Raw genomic sequence first — 18195 nt, 5'->3', positions numbered from 1 at the left:
CAGTCATGATTCAATGTTTCTTTCTTTTTATTTGCAACTGTTTCTTTGCTACACTTACTGTTAGCTGAATGGGTACTAGGCTCAAGGGTAAACGGTCAAGCTTGAAAAACTTGTGAACTGAGTCGAGGCTGGGGGTCTTGAAGAGATCACTTCTAGGGGCTGGAATCTCCGTTTTCATCATCTCCCTCCTAGCCTCCTTTCCTGGCTGAACCCTTTCATAACAACTCCACGAAGGGACCCAGATAACAAAACAGAGGCAGGCACAGAGGAGTTAAATAACTTGCCAGAGGTCACAGCTACTAATTAGCAAATCCCAGATTCAACCCCCAAATCTGGATGCGACTCCAAAGCTGCAAACATTGGCTTCTCCAAGTATAGACCAGCATGCGGACCAGTAGCATGAGCATCAGCTGGAGACTCAAGTCCTACCCCAAACCCCCTGAATCGGAATCTGAATTTTAACATGATCCCTGGTGAGTCATAAGCACATAAAAGTTTGAGAAGTGCTGCTCTAAACCACGATGCTAGACTATGATCAAAACTGCTGGGGCAGCTCAGCATGAAGGAAGACAGAGTCTATTCATTACAGGGCTTGAGAGCAGGGAGCAGGCAGATCACAGGTAGAACAGACTTCATTCAGACTTCAGACTTCACACCAGCGTCTCCTCCACTCAGCTCCCCACTGCTGGCCACACTCCCAGCACCGTTTGGAGTTCGGCAGTGTGCCTTCCACCCAACAGGCATTTTGTTGTTTGTTTGTTTGTTTGTTTTTAATTAATAAACTTTATTTTCAAAGCAGTTTTAGGTTCACAGCAAAATTGAGCGGAAAGTACAGGGTGTTCCCAAATACCCAAGAGAGAGCGTTCCCAAATACCCCATGTCCCCCCACCACACAGAGCCTCCCCTACCATCAACACCTCCCACTGGAGTGGTAGATTTGTTACCATCTATGAACCCACATTGACTCATCATCACCTATAAGTCCAGAGTTTACATCAGGGTTCACCACTCTTCCAACAGGCTTTTAACTCCTGGGACAGAACATCTAGCTATTAAGGGGAAACAGCATGGCTGGCCCCTAGCACCAAATGCCCCATCTGAATTCAGTGCCTCCGAGTCTGACCGCAGCCGGGGCTGACCACGTGCTCTCTGCTCTAGCTTCCTCGACTGTGCACTGCTCTTGGGCTGGCCCGTTTGTTTCCCTTTGGGATGGAGTTCAAGAGGCCAGAGCCAAAAGGGTCACAGTTCTGAAGGGCAGCGCAGTGGAGAGAGGAGAGGAATAGTGAATTAGGGGCACAAAATTGTCTCCTCTCCTGCCACAAGCCAGGTCCAGATCCGTGGCAACCGCAGCCTCCTGGACCTGCAGCTCCGCCACATCTCCAAGAGCCCTGGTTCCCACCGGATGCTGGAGCTCCCAGGACACAGTCCTGACTCCCACTTCCCTCTGCCCACCCTCAACCCCAGAATCGGTCCTCGGACCAGCCTCCTTAGGACCTGGGAGCAGTCATGAAATGGAAGCACAGTTCTAGGAAATCAGAGGCCAACATAGTGACTGTGCCTGACCTGGCCTCTGAGCAGACGGCCAGGATAGATGGTCTCCGCCTGCCTCCATTCTGAGCCCAGGGCAGATGGTGAAAGGAAACGGCTACCAAATGAAGTGAAGTCTAAGAGGTAAAAAAGTATGTATTTAATTCTAGAAATAAATAAAAAGACACCTAGGGCTTTTTTCTGCTAGAATTCTATTTTGTCCTTCCTGTTAATTTCTCAATTGTCTTCATTATACCCTGACCCGTCCGTGGTCAACCCACCTTCGTCGCGGGTGATGCGGACGTGGTTCTGCCTCCCGCATCACTGACCCCTAGCTGCTGTTCTCCTGCCTACATGAGGTCAGATTATCACTGCTGTACCAGTTGGTCACAAGGAGCATAAAAGAAAGGAAGTTACCTTCCTCAGATATTGAGACCCAGGTCTGGAACATCAAAATGCTTCTGGGCTTATGGGTGGCTTTAGTCACGCACATGCTTTTTCTTCCTGTTCTGGAACTTCTAGGTCAGAGGTCACAAGCTTGCAAGGCCTGCAGGGGCCCAGGTGGGCAATGCAAATGTGAGCTCATAGTGGGTGACAAGGACGGTGGCCAGCGGGCTGCAGGGGCAGCCACTGCTCCCCACAGCTCCTTCTCGCCATGCAAGGTGGGGACTCAGCAGAGCTGAGCCTTCTGACTGGAAAGGCAAGGGAATAGATTTTTTTTCTTCAAAATGTGAAATCTCATTTTTAAATATTGGCAAATAATAAAAATATTTTTAGACCACTGAGCCAGCCAAGCAAAACATGCCTGAATCCATGACTGCTGTTCTAGGTGTTTCCCTCTGTGGGCCCTCTCCTACCCAGGGCAACACGTCAGTCCCCATTGCGCTATTTTCAGGTAAAGGCCTAACCTCAGAGACCACCTAGGAGCTCCAGTAGTTCTGAGGCCAGGAACCCACCAGCTGAGAGGTGCTGGCTCTGCAGAACACACTGCATCAGGCAGAGCCGATCACCACCAGCCACGCCAATCTGCTTCGGGTGTAATCCAAGCTGCTGATTGCCATCCACAAAGCCCCGCACAGCTGACGTTCTGACTACCTCAGAGCTGCTCCTCTCCCAGAGGGCTAGAGCAGGACCTCAGCCTTTCCCTGACAGAGCTCACTTTGAGTGTTCTAGCCTGAGACCTAGGAAGCCAGGGGCTGGGTAGCTCTGAAGGAAGCATTAGGCTTCAGCAAGTCACCTCACAGCCCTGGCCGCCAACAGAGCAGAGCAGGCGGCCTCCGGGGCACGGTGGGAGCCCCGATATTTAGGCCATGCCTGAGGAGCACAGAACACGTGTTGTCTTTTGTGATGACTCAGGGCTTTTAGGGAAAACCTAGGAGATGCTCCTTGCTCTGCCTCAAGTCAACACTGGGGCTTCTGCTCAGACACTGCAGCCAGCCCAGTTTCTGTCCCTTCTGCAAGGAGCACCAAATCAGGGCCAACGCTTTTGGCAAAGACGGTTTCAGCTGAACAAAGTAAAACTGAGCCAGAGTGGGCTGAGGCAGGCAAACATCCTCAGGCTTTAGCACAACCAACAATGTTCTCTTGTCCCCCAAGTCAGGGTGGGAGCAGGGAGAAATCCTCTTTTTTCTCCTTCCCCATCTGAGTGGTTCCTGCCATCCCTTCTCCAGAGAAGCCAGGCGAGGGGGCAGCTTGCTTTCCTGGCTCTGGGGAATACAAATGGGAGCACCATGGAAACCCCCAGAGTGTGCAGGACACTGCAGCAGGAACAAAACTCTTTCAGGTCCACAAACAAAATCCTGACCCTTTCATGAGGGCTGTGGATGGCCCCTGGTGAGGGATGCTGGCAGGCTAGGAGCCCGGAACCTCACACGCTGAGGACCCTGGACCTCAGCCCAAAGACAGAAGGAGAAAGGGAAGAAATAGCGTCTGAAACCTATTCTGATGCCTCACACCCCAGCCCTGAGAAGGTGCCGCAGTGATGCAGATACTCAGGTCTCTAAACTAGAATGCCCCAGAATTCTGAGACACAGTTGCTATCCTGCTCATGTAAAAACAGACACCAGGTGAAGGTCCACAGACAGAGGTGATCCCACACACAAAAGCAGTGGATATCTGTTCTCCCTGCTTCTACAAAATACCCACAAAATGCTCCATGACCAGGCACTCACCGATGTTTGGATGTTTCAGAAGTCGACATATCCGAGCCTCACGTTCTAGTTTCTGGTGATCTAAAAGCAGAAGAGAAAAAAATAAAAGCCATCAACCATCCATTCTCCTGTGGTCACCTTGTTACTCATATTCCCTCAGTTCTTAGGTACTAACTATACACTTGTAATGATTTGCTGAAGTAATGCAGCAAGTCATGGCAATCCTGGAGACAGCTTCTTTTCCTTTCATTTTAGGTCTCACTCTGTCCCTCAGGCAGGAGTGTAGTGGCATGATCGCAGCCTCAAACTCCTGGGCTCAAGCGATCCTCCTACCTCAGCTCCTGAATAGCTGGAACTATAGGTGACAGCCACCAGGCCTGGGCCAGATAGTTGTGACCACCTTTTCCAGATGAGGAAATGAGCCAGTGAGCAGCAGAGCTGGGATTTGAATCCAGGTCTTCAACTAAAACTCTGGCGCTCTTTCCACCACAACAGGGTTTCAGTGGCCTAGGGTGTCCAGAATCTCTTTTATTTTTTTCTTTTTGAGACAGACTCTCATTCTGTTGCCCAGGCTGGGGTGCAGTGATGCCATCTCAGCTCACTGCAACCTTCGCCCCCTGGGTTCAAGCAATTCTCCTGCCTCAGCCTCCCAAGTAGCTGGGATTACAGGCACACACCACCATGCCTGGATAATTTCTATACTTTTAGTAGAGACGGGGTTTCACCATGTTGGCCAGGTTGGTCTCGAACTCCTGACCTCAGGTGATCTACCCGCCTCGGCCTCCCAAAATGTTGGGATTACAGGCATGAGCCACCGCACCTAGCCCAGAATCTCTTTCTTGTTAAGAATACTAATAATAGCTAAGTTATACTGAGCACCTAATATATACTTGGCACTGGCTAGGGGTTTTGCATATATTCTCTACATAGTCCTGATGGCAAGCCTGAAACATAATGATGCTGATAATAAAGAGGTTGATGATCAAGATAATGATGACTTAAAATAATAATAGCTAACATTTATTGAGAGCTTACTTCTACACTAGGCAGCTGCCTCTTTTAATTTATCCTCATAACAACTCTAGGAGGTTGGCATTAGTATGATGCCCATTTTATAGAAAGAGAAACCAGGACACAAATCCTGCTTCTCCCCAGGGTCCTTTTGGCCACCACTGCTGTGAGCTTTGACCTCTTCACATTCAGACGCCAGGATTACTCGGTTTTGGTGGAATAACCAGAAATCCACAAGTCCCCAGATCCAAGTGAGCTGCGTGGGTCAATTCCTTCCACAGGAAGGCAGAGCTCCAGTACGTGGGAAGAGAGGATGCTACTCACAGCACGGAGGCCTCACAGCCCTCCCCCACTGTCCTTCCCTCTTTCTACTTGCTGAAATCCTGCCAAAAGTCACCTCCTTCATGAAGTCTTCCCTGCTCCTCTCGGTAGACTGTGACTTCTCCCTCCTACTCCACCCCCCCAATTTCCCAATGCACTTCTCACGATTCTCACATCATATATTACATCAGTTATCTTTCAGTTGCAAGCTCTTCGAAGGGCGGGGGTACCTTTCCGGGTAGTGCTTTCTAGAGTTCTTTCTGTAAACAGGGGCTTAATAAGGGTTTACCAATAACCACAGTAGTAGCCGTAACAATCGCTTACTGAGCATTGACTACATATCAGGCAGAGGCATGGATTACCATATTTCATACCTACAGAAACTCTGTGAAGTAGGGATCTGATTAGCTCTATTATATTACTGAGGAAACAGGTTTAAAAAGAGTAATCTGCCTAAGGTAACACGGACAGGCAGTGATGCAGGTGATCTGAGCCTAGAGCCCTCTTTCTCCACCCCTCTGCTATTATGGCCAGATAAAGAATGGTGAGAGTTGAGTTAAGACTCCAGGCTTTGGAGGGGGTCCAAAAGGAAGAGAGTCCAGTTCACCCCGAATTATCCAGGCCCGGGCACGCGCCTCCACATCCATAGCTGCCAAGCTATTCCTGTCTCCCTGCCTCTACCCTAAACAGCAAACAGCCTCTGTAAATCTTCCCATGGCCCTCACAATGATCCCATCAGGTGAATGCTATGATTGTCCACATTTCCAGATGATGAAAGAAACGGAGGCCCAGGGAAGTTAAGTAACTTGCCCAAGATCCCACAGCAGGAAAGGGATAGAACTGAGATTCAAACCCAGGCCTGTCAGTTTGAGATAATGTAGGGATTATGGACTAGAAGAAATTCACATTTATTGTTTCACTAACCAAACCCAGCTTTGTCCTAAACTTTCCCTCTAGCAACAGCTCTACTTTGTGGAAGGAGGTGGGGACAGACAGAGATTAGTTCCTACTGCCCAGCTAATCCGTCCCAGCTGCCCAAAGATCTGGGTCAGACCTTCCTTCCTGTCCCTGGGTTCAGCATGACCACCGACCAGGATGCAGCCAGGAGAACCCCAAGTAACTCCCAACTCCCAGATCACCTGGCATCCCCTGGTCCCAGGCACAGGGATGTGGCCAGTGACCTCCAGAAGCAGGCACTCAAGGAGGCTGTAACAGCCTCGCCTGGTGGCTGCGGGGCTTGCTTCTTCCAGATCTGGCAGGATGTTGACATGACCCCACCTTCCTTCCATCCCTGGACTTGAGATGGAGGTACCAAGCTAGCCAGCCCCAAAGCTACAGACCCACAGCCCTCTCTCTGGGCACACATCTCACCACCCTCCAGTCCATAACTCTCGAGCTTGGTTGCCTGGGCAGGTGCAGGAGAACAGCATCTTGCAATGCGGAGGTGGCAGCTGAGGGAAGGCCCAGAAGATTAATGTTTATCTCCTTCCTTAAGTCTCTTACTAGCTAATGGTTACAGTCCCACAACAGCAACAGCACTAAAAATAAGGGCACTCTGATTTACCGGTGACTTCGAGTGGAGAGGAGACACACAGACTCAGGCTCCCAACTCCTCAAAGAAGCTGCCCAGCGTCCAGAGGGTCCTTGTTGGCCTCTTAGTTCAGCCTTAACTGCAAGGAGCTGAGCCCTGTGTTCCCGGCAAGGCGCAGGTCTTCTCTGAACCCCAGGACTGCACCTTGATCCTCATTCTGATTCTAAGCTGTGGAGTATGGCAATTAACAACACATCGGTTTTGGAGTCAGACAGCCCTGGACTGAGCTCAACACTGCCACATCTGGCAAGCTATTAAACCCACCCGAGCTTCATTCATTCCTTCAAGAAATATTTATCGTGGCTGGTCACAGTGAGTCAATCCCAGTACTTTGGGAGGCCGAGGTGGGTGGATCACTTGAGGTCAGGAGTTCAAGACCAGCCTGGCCAACATGGTAAAACCCCATCTCTACTAAAAATACAAAATTTAGCCAGACATCCTCACTGGAACCCAGGAGATGGAGGCTGTAGTGAGCCAAGATTGGGCCACTGCACTCCAGCTTGGGTGACAGAGCGAGACTCTGTCTCAAAAAAAAAAAAAAAGAAATATTTACTGAGGCCTACTATATGACAGGCAGTATTCGAGATGCTAGGAAGACAGTGGTGAACAAAACAGACAAAAATCCCTGCCCTCATGGAGCTGACACTCTAGTGGATTGTATGTGGGGGAGGGACAGACAATAAGAAAACTCAATGGCACATTAGATGTCACAGCAAGTGCTGCGTAGAAAAAGCAGAAAAAGCGGGGAGTGTAGATTTAAGTAGGGCAGTCCAGGAAAGCCTCAGTAAGGAGGTGACATTTGATTAGGACCCAAAGGAGGTGAGACAGTGAGCCAGGCACCTTATCTTGGGAAAGAGGTTCCTCACTTCTTTTTTTTTAAGACTGAGTCTCGCTCTGTCACCCAGACTAGAGTGCAGTGGCACGATCTCGGCTCACTACAAGCTCTGCCTCCCGGGTTCATGCCATTCTCCTGCCTCAGCCTCCCGAGTAGCTGGGACTACAGGCACCCACCACTATGCCTGGCTAATTTTTTTGTATTTTTTAGTAGAGACGGGGTTTCACCGTGTTAGCTAGGATGGTCTCGATCTTCTGACCTCGTGATCCGCCCGCCTCAGCCTCCCAAAGTGCTGGGATTACAGGCATGAGCCACTGTGTCCAGCCAAGAGGCTCCTCACTTCTAAAATGGAGACAGCAAGATCTGAGGTTTAACTGAGGTGGTACAGGTCAAGAGTTTTGCATAAGGTCTGGCATATAGCTCCTTTCTAAGGGCCCAATGAGAAGCTTGACAGGGTCTCCTGGGCTGGGCCTGTGGCCACAGCTATCACCAGAGACACTGTGAATGGGACCCACTGTCCCAGGCAGATACAGGGTCTGCAACACAGCAACTAAGCCCTCCTGCCTGGCTTCTGGGCTCCCCACATGGTCCTTCATTGCAGTCCAAGGGGTGGAGTGTCCCTCCCTGTTTTGGCGGGGCCCACCAGTGTCTACAGTCTGCAGGTGACAGGCAGCAACAGGGGCTCCTCAGAGAGAGGGGAACACCACAGGATGTGCCACTGTCTGCTTCCCTCCTCTTCCTCGCAACCGTGGCACCCTGCCATCCACAAGCTCTCCTCAATGAACAGAGGTTTCTGCCTGCCACGCTCTCCCCGTTCCTGCCGCCATGCACTGCCCGGCCACCACCCAGCCTCTCCAGCTGTTGTCTCCTGTCTCTTTCCCTGACACTTCCTGTCCTGTAGTCACCTCCAGGGCTGCCCCACAGCTGCAAAAAAGCAGAGGGTCCACCCCAGCAGCAGCGGCAGCAGAGGGGTTCCAGGATGGAGTAGTGGTTTCTAGATCATCTTTCCCAATGGCAAGGGCATCCCAGCTGGATGCAGCATCCCCAACCCCAAAAAGGGCGAGGCCACTGAATGGGCTTGGTCTATAGTGGGAGGGCCCTGGCTCAGTATCCCAAGGTGCTGCAAAGGTCTCCCTTGAGACACCCCTCCTTCCAGTAACCACTAGGGAGATGCTCAGACCTTCCAAGGTGGACCCTCCTCCACCCACCTTTCTACCAGGCTCATCCCCGCCCCTCCCACAGCCCAGCCCCCCCTTCCTGTTTGACAACAGCCACTTCCCGCTTTTGCACAGGGCCACTTCCTGCCTGCCTGTGTGCTACTGCCATGGAGAGACCCACCCCTGCCGGCCTTCAGCCCAGCTCCAACCACAGCCCTCTGCAGGTTTTCCCCATCATGAGCAGAGGTAGCAACAGGAGCAGAAAGCAGAAGCGGCTCCAGCCCTTCCCCAGCAGCCTGCCTAGGCCAGAGTGGTCTGAGCCCAGGCCAGAGCTAGGCCCTGGGAAACAAGGATCCTAGAAACCCAGCCTCTCCCGCCTTCTGCCCAAGTGCTTCAGGACTTGGTCCAAGGCTCCACGATTCACAGGAAGGGCAGCAAGAAGTGACCAGATGCACCGAGGGAGGCAGAAAAGAGGAAGCAGATAGGGAGGTGATAGCGTGCAGCCAAGGGGTGCACCAAGCCTGCCCTTGAACCACCTCCCCCTCTGGCCTGAAGACAGAAGCCTACTCCAATGCCCTTTCCTTCCTCTGCCGGGTCAGGGGACCAGGGAGGGTTGGCCACAGACTCTCCATGGCCCTCTCAGAGACGGGCCTGCTTGACTTAGTGACATTTTCCTAAAAAAAAAAAAAAAAACCACACAAATGACAGCACTAAGATCCTGCTGCCACCTAAACATACAACCCTCTGTACGTGGGAAAGGATGCACATTCCTACTCTGACTGAGGGCTCTCCCAAGTTCCAATCTCAAAGGCATTCTTAATTTTGCAAATGGTATTTTGCAGGTCTGTGCCTGTGACCCCAAACATGGATGTGAGAAGCTTCCTGCAGCCCCACTGATTTCAGGGCTTGATGGGAGGCAGCCTCACTTGCTGCCCTCCTGAGTGCCCCTCATCTTCTTTCCAAGCAACAGAGGCTCCCGTCTGGCCCCCTTGGGGTCACTCTGAGCAGAAACAAGGACACGGTAGGGATTTGGTGTCATAATCCACCTTCCCCAGCTGCTTATGCACAGCCCTGGGCCTGGGGCACCGACCAGTGGGATTCCCAAGCCACGATCCCACCGACTTCATCCTGACACTGCGACGCCACATCCCTCCCTCTTTGAATCTCACTCTAAAGGTGCAAAGAGTCTCCAATTAAAAGCAAAGTCCATCCACCACGCAAGAGCAGGACCACAGCTTCTAATGCCCTCACCCGTGTACACCTGGTGACTAGCTGGGGGATGTGATACAGAGGGACGGGGCCTGAAATGTGCCCATGTGAACCCCCAAGGCTCTGTGCATGTACCCAGCATCCTCCCCTTATCTTCAGTCCTTACTCACGCAGTTTTAACTTGGTGACACAAAGACCTGAGCCCCACTTTGGCCTCTGGATCTCAAGGCAAGGGAAGCTCTAAGGAGGGAGAGAGGCTCCAAAAAATGCCCTACAGCGAAAAGGCCCTAAATCAGCTTTAACGGAGAAAATCCCCAAGGGGTCACTAGCAAGCCCCAAGAAGGGAAGGCTCTGCCTGGGGACACTCTGGCTGCTCTCAAGGGCCAGAAAAGGGTCAGCCGTCGTGTTCTCCATGGCCCCCGGCAGGGCTCCTGGTGCCTGCAGCCTTTGCCCACTGTTTTGGTGACATTTCCTTCATGGTAACCAGCCCCAAGTAAAACATCCCAGGAAGCAGCCCCTAAAAATAGCTCCTCCCAGGGCAGCAGCAAGCAGGGGGGAGGGGAAAGAAAGGGAGGAGAAAAGAGGGGAGCAGATGGGAAGCTGCGGCTGCTGCTGATAGGGCCCAGGAAGCGGAGATGGTGTTGGGGAGGAGTGGCTGGAAATCTCCCCACCGCACAGCCCAGAGAGGTGGGTACAGATGGGAATGGGGCCTCAGCCAGCAACGAGGAGGGATTTGCTCCACCAGGCTTGGAGCTTGGGGCTTAGATGGAGAGGTGTGAGGTGATATGCCAAGATTCATCACAGGAACAAAGTATCCAGAACCTGTGTTTTAAAGAAAGGCGCCAAGGAGTGGGTGGAGGCCACACGGACTGAGGATGCTGGGTCTGAGCCCTGGCAAAGTCACAGGCACCTGCAGTGCAAAATAAAAAAAAAAAAAAGACCCCAGACAAAGCTTTTGCGCCTTGGTTTCCCCAGCAGTCCTGCGGCAGATCTGTCTGGCCATAGGCAGATGACAAAGGGGCTCTGCAGAGAGGCATTCAAGAGGTGCAAAGTGCCCATGTCCTCCTGTCACCACCCTTTTGGCACCCATGGGATCAGGCCCTTGTTGGTCTGCCAAAGCTGTTCAGAGAGCAGCAAGCATAGAGATGGTCACACACAGCCTCCCCTTCCCTGTCTCCAGCCTCAGCAGAGAATGGGGTCAGCCACTCACCTCTAGGGTTTCAGCACAGCTTCTAACAAGGGTATGGTGACAAGGGACCAGAGGAAGCAGCAGGAAGAAGGCAGGGGCCTCCCTGATGGGACAGGGTAACCTTCCCACCTCCATCCCCACACTGTGATGCAGCACCCCAAGTCACTCTGAGAAGGCAGGTGGGAGGGGAGGGGGAAAGGCCAGTGTCGTGTGTGCTAAGGCCCCCAGCTCAACGTGACCATGTGACAAAAGCCGCCCGGCAGAAGCCTTCGCACAGAAGGACGTGCAGTCGGCTTCCATCCCTTCAGGAGAGAAGGTAGAGGTGTTCCATCACCGATATGCAGGATGCCCATTTTTCTGTTTACAGAAATTGGCCTGTTTTACCCTCAGGAGGAAGGCATGGTTTTGCACACAGCCTCCTTAAATGCTTCCTCGAGGCCGGTGTTCCAGTGCTGTGTGGATTTCTCTTCCTTCTCCCACTCCCTGCATTGCTGCTTCCTCCTCCCTTCTCTTCCCCTCACTTCACCCAGATCCTTAACAGGAAAGTCTCACTTGGAGATACCACAGGGGACACAAATGTCATGGGGGCTACTCAGGCCAACACTAAGGGGGTGGGGATTCTCAGCTGGCACCATCCAGGGGATCCCATTTCAGTCCCCAGGGCCAGCTGGACCCAGAAAGGGACAGCCTTTACCCTTCTGGTGGCCAACATGCCACAACCCAGCTTGCCGCAGCCTCAGACACAGACACCCCAATCCGGAGGCCCAGAACGAGGCCCCTAATCACAGAACAGCCCATGTGCACAGATGGCCACATAGCAGCAGACACACAATCTGGAGAAGGCTGGGCCAAGGTGTGTCTATTGAATTCCAGAGGGCATGGCAAGAGCAACTGTTGTTGCAGATTTTAGGTGGCATCTCTTAAAGAGTGGCTCATGCTTCACCTGCATGAAATTCACTGGAGCATGTGTTAAAAATGCAGATTCTGCAGCCCCACCCTAGACTTTCTAAAGCAGAATCTCTGTGGCTAAAGTTCAGAAATCTGCATTTTTAAAACCAGTACTCAGGGTGATCCTTATGCACAATAAATTCAAAATCACTACTTGGAAGAGATCTCAACAGTGGCCCTACAGTGCCATTAGTGACAAGGAAGGAGGAATCATCAGCTAAATGTCTGCCTACATCTCCCACTCTGCCTTATGCCCCAAGTACAGGTCTTTATCCTCATCTGTCCTCTCTTCCAGCAGCCGTATCAGGTCTGCAGTCTGGCTCCCTGCATCAGAAAGGGAGGACCCAAGCCTGTAGCAGGGTACAAGGACTCTGGCAACTTGACTCTGAGTTTCCTGGGAGCCAAAGCCAAAAGGCAACCACGATTGGTTACATAGTCCTCTTGACCCATTCATTTAATGCGTATGTGGCCGGCATAAGTCAGGCACTTCGCTAGGGCCTGTCCATGAAGAAGTAAAGAAACACATAAGGACCCTTCCCTCACCTCCCAGGTCCTCACAAAGAGGAAAGCTTTTACTTACATTCAGCTTCAAAAGAAATTTCTTCACATGGAATGTACAGATTAAATAAATATGTTAAAGTATTATAACAGATTTCATAACACCATTTCCAATAGCATCTCTTAGTAAGGCCAAGGGCATTACCCCAGTATCCATCTCAGTGAAAGCAACTGGAATCCAGATAAATGGTACATACACAGAAGTTTCTTCTGATGCTGATTGTTCTAGGGATAAATCCTAAACGACGTAAAAGAAAGGACCATTTGCCCTTCAACTGTAGCAATATGGGGGAAATACTTTGGATATAAGCAAAGAGAGCAGGATATAAAATGTTATGCTCCGCGAGGTGAAAATCTGTATGCATATGAATAAAGATAAGAAGGGAATATGAAGATTTAAAAATAAAAAAAGACATAAGGGCTCAGGCTCCTTGAGGGGGGTGCTCTTAAATCTTAAAATAACGACTTATCATTGCCATCACCTGGCCCACTAGCTCCTGCATCCAAGCCTATTTTAAATGCCTCCTTCGGCCTAGCGGAGCTAAGCTTGGAACCATGGGCTCCCTTAAGAACCCAGCTCCACTCCTATCACGGTTCTGAAGCAAACGGAGTGACGTTATGTGACTTTCAGTGACTTTATGTAGACAGGCCCGCAGACAAAGACAGTGCTCAATGCATATCCGCATGAACTCCTCACCCTACAACCTAGCCGCCAATGTGGGCCTCTGAGACCATAGGGACAAGACACAACGGCCCAAAAGAAGGCTTCCTGTCTCAACTGGACCCCCTAGAAGACCAGGTGATCCCTCTCCCTGCCTCCCAGCCACCTCACCAAGGATGCCAAGAAGAAACAGCTCTATACCCTCTATCTTTTCAGTTTGTAGCCCAGAGAATCACAAACAAGAAAGATAGCAGGCAGGAAGACCCAGTGAACACAGCAAGCCCCTTCAGACCTTCATAGATGACCCTGGTGGGCCCACGACATTCCCAGACACAGAAATCCAACACCTGCGGAGCCCTAAACAGACAGCAACGAGTGAAACCCAGCCCCAGTGCCTGCACCTTTATAAAATATACAGTGTAAACTGAGAGTCTGCAGGGAAGCCATGGCCCTCACTCCCTAACCCCATGGGCACCAGCCCATGGCTACCCTGGCCCAGTTCTCTCCAGGAGCTCACATCCCCCATGCCCACACCTATAGTCCAGCTCCACCTTGTTCCCTCCATCTCCAAGACAGCCCCTTTCCACTCTCCCACCTCCACACAGTACTGGCTGGCATTTACACATTATGACCCCTCTGGCTGGCATCTGTGCCTATCATCTGTGCCTCTGTCCCAAAGTCAACCTGGCACATGAAGCCACACAACAGAGCCCAGTCTTGGCATATCCATCTTGGGAGAGGGGGAGTTTCTGTCTGAAGCATATACTTTTACACAAGAATCCTCTTCTTGAGGGGGGGGGGAAATCAAAGAGAAATCAAACCTCATCCAGTTTGGCCAGGGAAAGATAACCGTTGGGAAAGATGGGACAAGGTTGAAAGGAGGTGAGGAAGGGAAAGCGATGCTATCACACAGGTCATGGAAGTTCAGGCAGGTAGGGAAGGAGTAGGAAATGAAAGTCCCAGTCAGGCAGCTGCAGGAAGTCACCACATCACCTTTCCTCACATCCCAGAATTCGGCTCCCAGCCGTCTCTCCTTCCCTTACCCCTGGGTCAGAGGACACTGGTGAGATGAGGATAGCAAAGCATTGCGTCATCAACTGGAGACACCAGACACCAGGCCCGTTTCTGATGCACCAGGGTTCTGCTGTGTGGGCATGAGAGGTATCCAGCCTCAAGCCATCGTTCCTGCCTGCACCTTCCATCCTTGGCCAGAGGATGTCTGCCAGAGATCCCAGCCCCTGTTGTCCCCCCCCACCCCTACTCCAGGGAAGGAGGGCATCTGACTGCCCACATATCTCTATGGCAACCATCCTCAGACTCAAGGTACCCAGAGAAAAAGAAAACAAACAAGTCCAACTTTATAGGCAATACACACGAACAGCAAGAGGTGGAGCTGGATGGGAGTCAGAAATTAGTGCCCTACTAGGGGGATGGAGAGAGAGTCCCCAGCCAGGTGGTGGACAAGGCCCTGCTAAACAGGTCCCAGAACAACTGCCAACATGATAGAAGCCCAATGTCATCTCCGTGAAATTGTAGAGCTTCTCTGAGCATTTGGGACATCTATTACGTCTCTTATCCCAGAGAAACCCGGGTCATTATTGGCCAAGGCCCATGTCTTCCCCAGGGCATGTGTCCTGGCTCCTAATATATTTATGGCATCCTACTGCCCAGCCCTAATTCCATTCTCTGAGTCTCACAACCTTTGTTCCCCAACTGCACCCTGCAGCCCTCCAAGATCTGACCTCTGTACTCACCAGACCTGTTCACAGAGCACTTCACACAATGCTGGGTCTACACCTATCAGATGAGGTGAGTTTGGCAAGCACCCAATAGGAGGTTCAGAGAGTGTAGTTTCAAGGTGTGAAAGACAGGCCCTGACCCTCCTAGCCTCAGGTACTTGGGAGGATCTCGCAAGTGAGGCCCCAAAGCCTTGGCCTTTATGCTCCTCAGACTTGGAGGCAGTGCAGTTCCTGCCCAAACTAGGCCTTTGGGATTTCTAGACCATGAGGCATCACCCTCCACCCAGGACAGACTACATCTGCTGCTGCACCATCAACTTTGTAATTTGATCAAAAAAGCAATCAAGTTCATCTGGCAGAATTTGTTCCTAAGAAGCCCTCGCCAGTAGCAGCCTCCCCTGATGTTTACAGATTCCCTTCCCTTGGGAGTCTGTTCTGCCGCCTGGTGGGCAGGGGAAGCTGGCTTTGTCAGAGCTGCTCACTTACTGCATTTCCATCCTAAGTCACCACTGGGGCACAGGGACCAGGAAAGGCCTGCAGTAGCCACCACTGCCCCAAAGGGAGAGGCTCCAAATGCCCCAAATTAAGAGCTCCCCATTCCGTACCACCCACTACCCCCATATCCTCCACCTCCCTAAAGACCGAACTCCCTTGAGCCTTTGGGGGCCACTGCAGCTACCTGCATCTCTTCCTTCATTCTTTTGTACCTGGGCACTTCCAGTCCCCCATGCAACTCCTTTTCTGGCTTCAGCCTGACACAAAGTCCAACCAGTCTGAAATTCCAACTCCTCTCCAAGTGCTAAAACGCACAACCCCCAATTTCTGGGGCTTCTTCAGAAGAAACCATAGCCCCTGGAGGCACCCTCAGGAAGAGGTCAAGACAGGGAACACTCACCCCGGGCAGACAACTTCTTGGTATTGATGATTTTTGCTGCATACTCCTGCGTGGAGGTTTTCTTCACACACCTGCGGACCACAGAGAAAGCACCCCTGGAGGGAGAAGGGGGAAAGAACTGGGACACGGAGCAGGGCAGAGTGACACAGACACACTTCAAGTCTGGGGACGATGATGCTCCCACCACCAGACCTCTAGTCACACGCACACACACCGGGGCTGCGACCACCACTATCCAAGGTGAGGCAGAAGGACGCGGCCACCCAGGTCACTGAACAGATGTGGGTGGTGTGCCGCGCTCCCACCCCCTCATCCAGTCCCTGGGCAAGGCAACAGCCTCCACCTCAGGCTGCACATCAGGAGCGGGTGGGCGACGCTGAAAACACACACCTGCTGCATCTCAGACAGCCCTGCGGTCCCGGCCAAGAGAACCAGGGCAGAAGGGAGCAGACAGACCCTGCCCTTCTCTCACCAGGAACAGTTGAGGGTTGGGGAAGGAGAGATTAAAAAGAGGGTATCATCCCCTGAAAGAGAAATCTCCCTCAACCATGGGGCAAAGTGAGGCTCAACCCCCCCTCCTCTCCCACAGCCGGCTTCATCTCACTGCATCCCGGCTCAACTGACAGCAAGGGAAGAGAGGACACAGTCAGACATCAAGAACTCCCCTTCCCATGTTATTTTCCTTGACGTCCCCCCCCAATGGGAGCTCGCACTCTCAGCTCTGGAAACGTCTAGGGGGGCGGGCGGGGCGGGGGCTGCAGTGGCCGGGCTCGATGCCGCGGGTGGGGGTGGGGGGCCGGGGCTGCTGCAGCGGCCAGCTCAGTGCGGAGGGGAGGGGGATGCTGCGGCTGCGGCGCGGCTCCCGGGACCACTGCAGGGATGGGGGGAGGGGACGGGGGTGCCGCAGCACTGCCCAGCCGAGGGGCTGGGAGCCTGGAGCGGCACTCGCGGGGGGCGGGGCCGGGCGCCAAACAGCCCCCCCACGCCCGGGCTCCGCAGCGGGGCTGGGGCTGCAGGGCCGGCGAGGGTCCTGAGTGCGAGGCGCGTGGGACCTGGGTTCAGGGTGCGGAGTGAGCAACCTGGCAGCGTTGGGAGGTGGTCGGGAGCGGGGCGCATGAAGGGTGCGGAGGGGCGGGGCTGGAGGGCACCCGGGAAAGGTCCGGGGGCTGCGGTGTCCGCGGCGGCGCGCGGGGACCAGCGGCCCCGCCAGCTGCTGCAGGGCGCCAAGGGGGATGCAGGGCAGGGCGCGGGGGGCGCGGGGCCCAGAGGCAGCAGGCGGGAAAGGCGGGGGTGGGGCGGCCGAGGGGGCGCCGCAGCGGCCGGTGCAGGGCCGGGGGGCGGGGCGAGAAGCCGCATAGCGCCCGGGCAGCAGGGCAGGCGGGGACCGCGGCGGGCTGGCCGTACTTGCCAAGCTCCTCGAAGAGCTGGTAGTCGTCGGTGAAGCGGGTGCAGGTGGCGGTGGTGGCCATGCTGGCGGGCGGGCGGACGCGGCGGTGCAGCCCGCGCCGACGTCGGTGCACAGTCACCGCCGCCCGGCCGAAGGAGCAAGAGGAGGAGACGGGGCTGAGCCCGGCAGCACCGCGAGACTTTACCGGGGAGAGCGAGGGAGGGAGGGACACCCCCGCGCCGCCCGCCCGCCCGCCCCGCCCCCAGCCCCGCCGGCCCCCGGCCCGCCCCCGGGGAGGGGCCTCCCGCCGCCGGCCCCGCCCCGCCCCGGAGCCGCCCGCGCTGGGCCAGGCGCCCTGGGCAGCCCAGGGGAGGGGGTGCCTGATCCGGTCCACCCGTCCGGGCAGACCGAGCTGGAAGGTTCGCGACTTATGGGCTTGTCCCGGGACGGACCCCGCGCAGGCTCGGGAATGTGCATGCGAGGGTGCGTGTGTTAGGAGTGTAGGGGTCTGGACCACTGAGCTCTCTGGACTGGACCCACACGCGGGTCCCGAGCCCCCAACCGGGCTCCTAGCATGTGGGGAGAGAGCCAAGGTCAAGGAGCCTGTGCCAGGTTGCATGCCCGGGAGGCGCCCCCAACCTGCGCAGAGCCAGCTGCCAGCCGCCTTCCCTCCGGGAGCTGACAGTCTAGACTTGCGCAACCACCAGAGCCATTATTAGAAAGAAACCCTTCAGGCGCGGGTTGATCAGGGAGACCAGGCCAGGTACAAGGATACAGGTAGGACTCTGCGTCCCTGCATCATAACTGCAGAGATGAAAGAGTATTCTCTATCCGGCCAGCAGTGAAAGGGGTGAAGTGGGAAGACTCAGAAAGTTTTGCTTTGTGCAGTGGGGGCTAGAAGAGAAAGTGGAAGAAAGGGGAAATCCCCATTTTCTTGCAAGGCACCCTCGTACTTTTATTTTCTGGCACCTACCACATTTTGTAATGAGGCATTGACTGGTATGAGGGGCAGTAGAG

The 18195-nt window shown here is 53.7% G+C and overlaps 1 protein-coding gene across 50 annotated transcripts in view; it reads right to left on the bottom strand.

Moving 5' to 3' along the window:
- The window catches only part of CAMK2G (calcium/calmodulin dependent protein kinase II gamma), a 62866-nt gene extending 45513 nt beyond the window's left edge, over positions 1 to 17353 (bottom strand). For 32 of the 50 annotated variants that reach the window (XR_012417798.1, XR_012417802.1, XR_012417800.1 and 29 more), the window contains exons 1-3: positions 17196 to 17353; positions 15792 to 15886; positions 3699 to 3758 (exon numbers count right to left, since the gene is read on the bottom strand). Coding sequence is in view for 38 of the 50 variants with exons in the window: in XM_005565462.4 (XP_005565519.1) it covers positions 3699 to 3758; positions 15792 to 15886; positions 17196 to 17260 (220 nt within the window). In the remaining 12 variants the exon portion in view is untranslated. Of the gene's footprint in view, positions 1 to 3698; positions 3759 to 6573; positions 6780 to 15791; positions 15887 to 16181; positions 16537 to 17195 lie in introns of those variants that run through there. The other 18 variants (XM_005565463.4, XM_074001806.1, XM_074001804.1 and 15 more) reach the window with 3 other exon arrangements.
- Between the last annotated feature and the right edge of the window lie 842 nt (positions 17354 to 18195).

This window comes from Macaca fascicularis, chromosome 9, assembly GCF_037993035.2.
Source record: "Macaca fascicularis isolate 582-1 chromosome 9, T2T-MFA8v1.1".
NCBI classification, from domain to species: Eukaryota; Metazoa; Chordata; class Mammalia; order Primates; family Cercopithecidae; genus Macaca; species Macaca fascicularis.
This window is presented reverse-complemented; position numbering and strand designations above follow the sequence as displayed.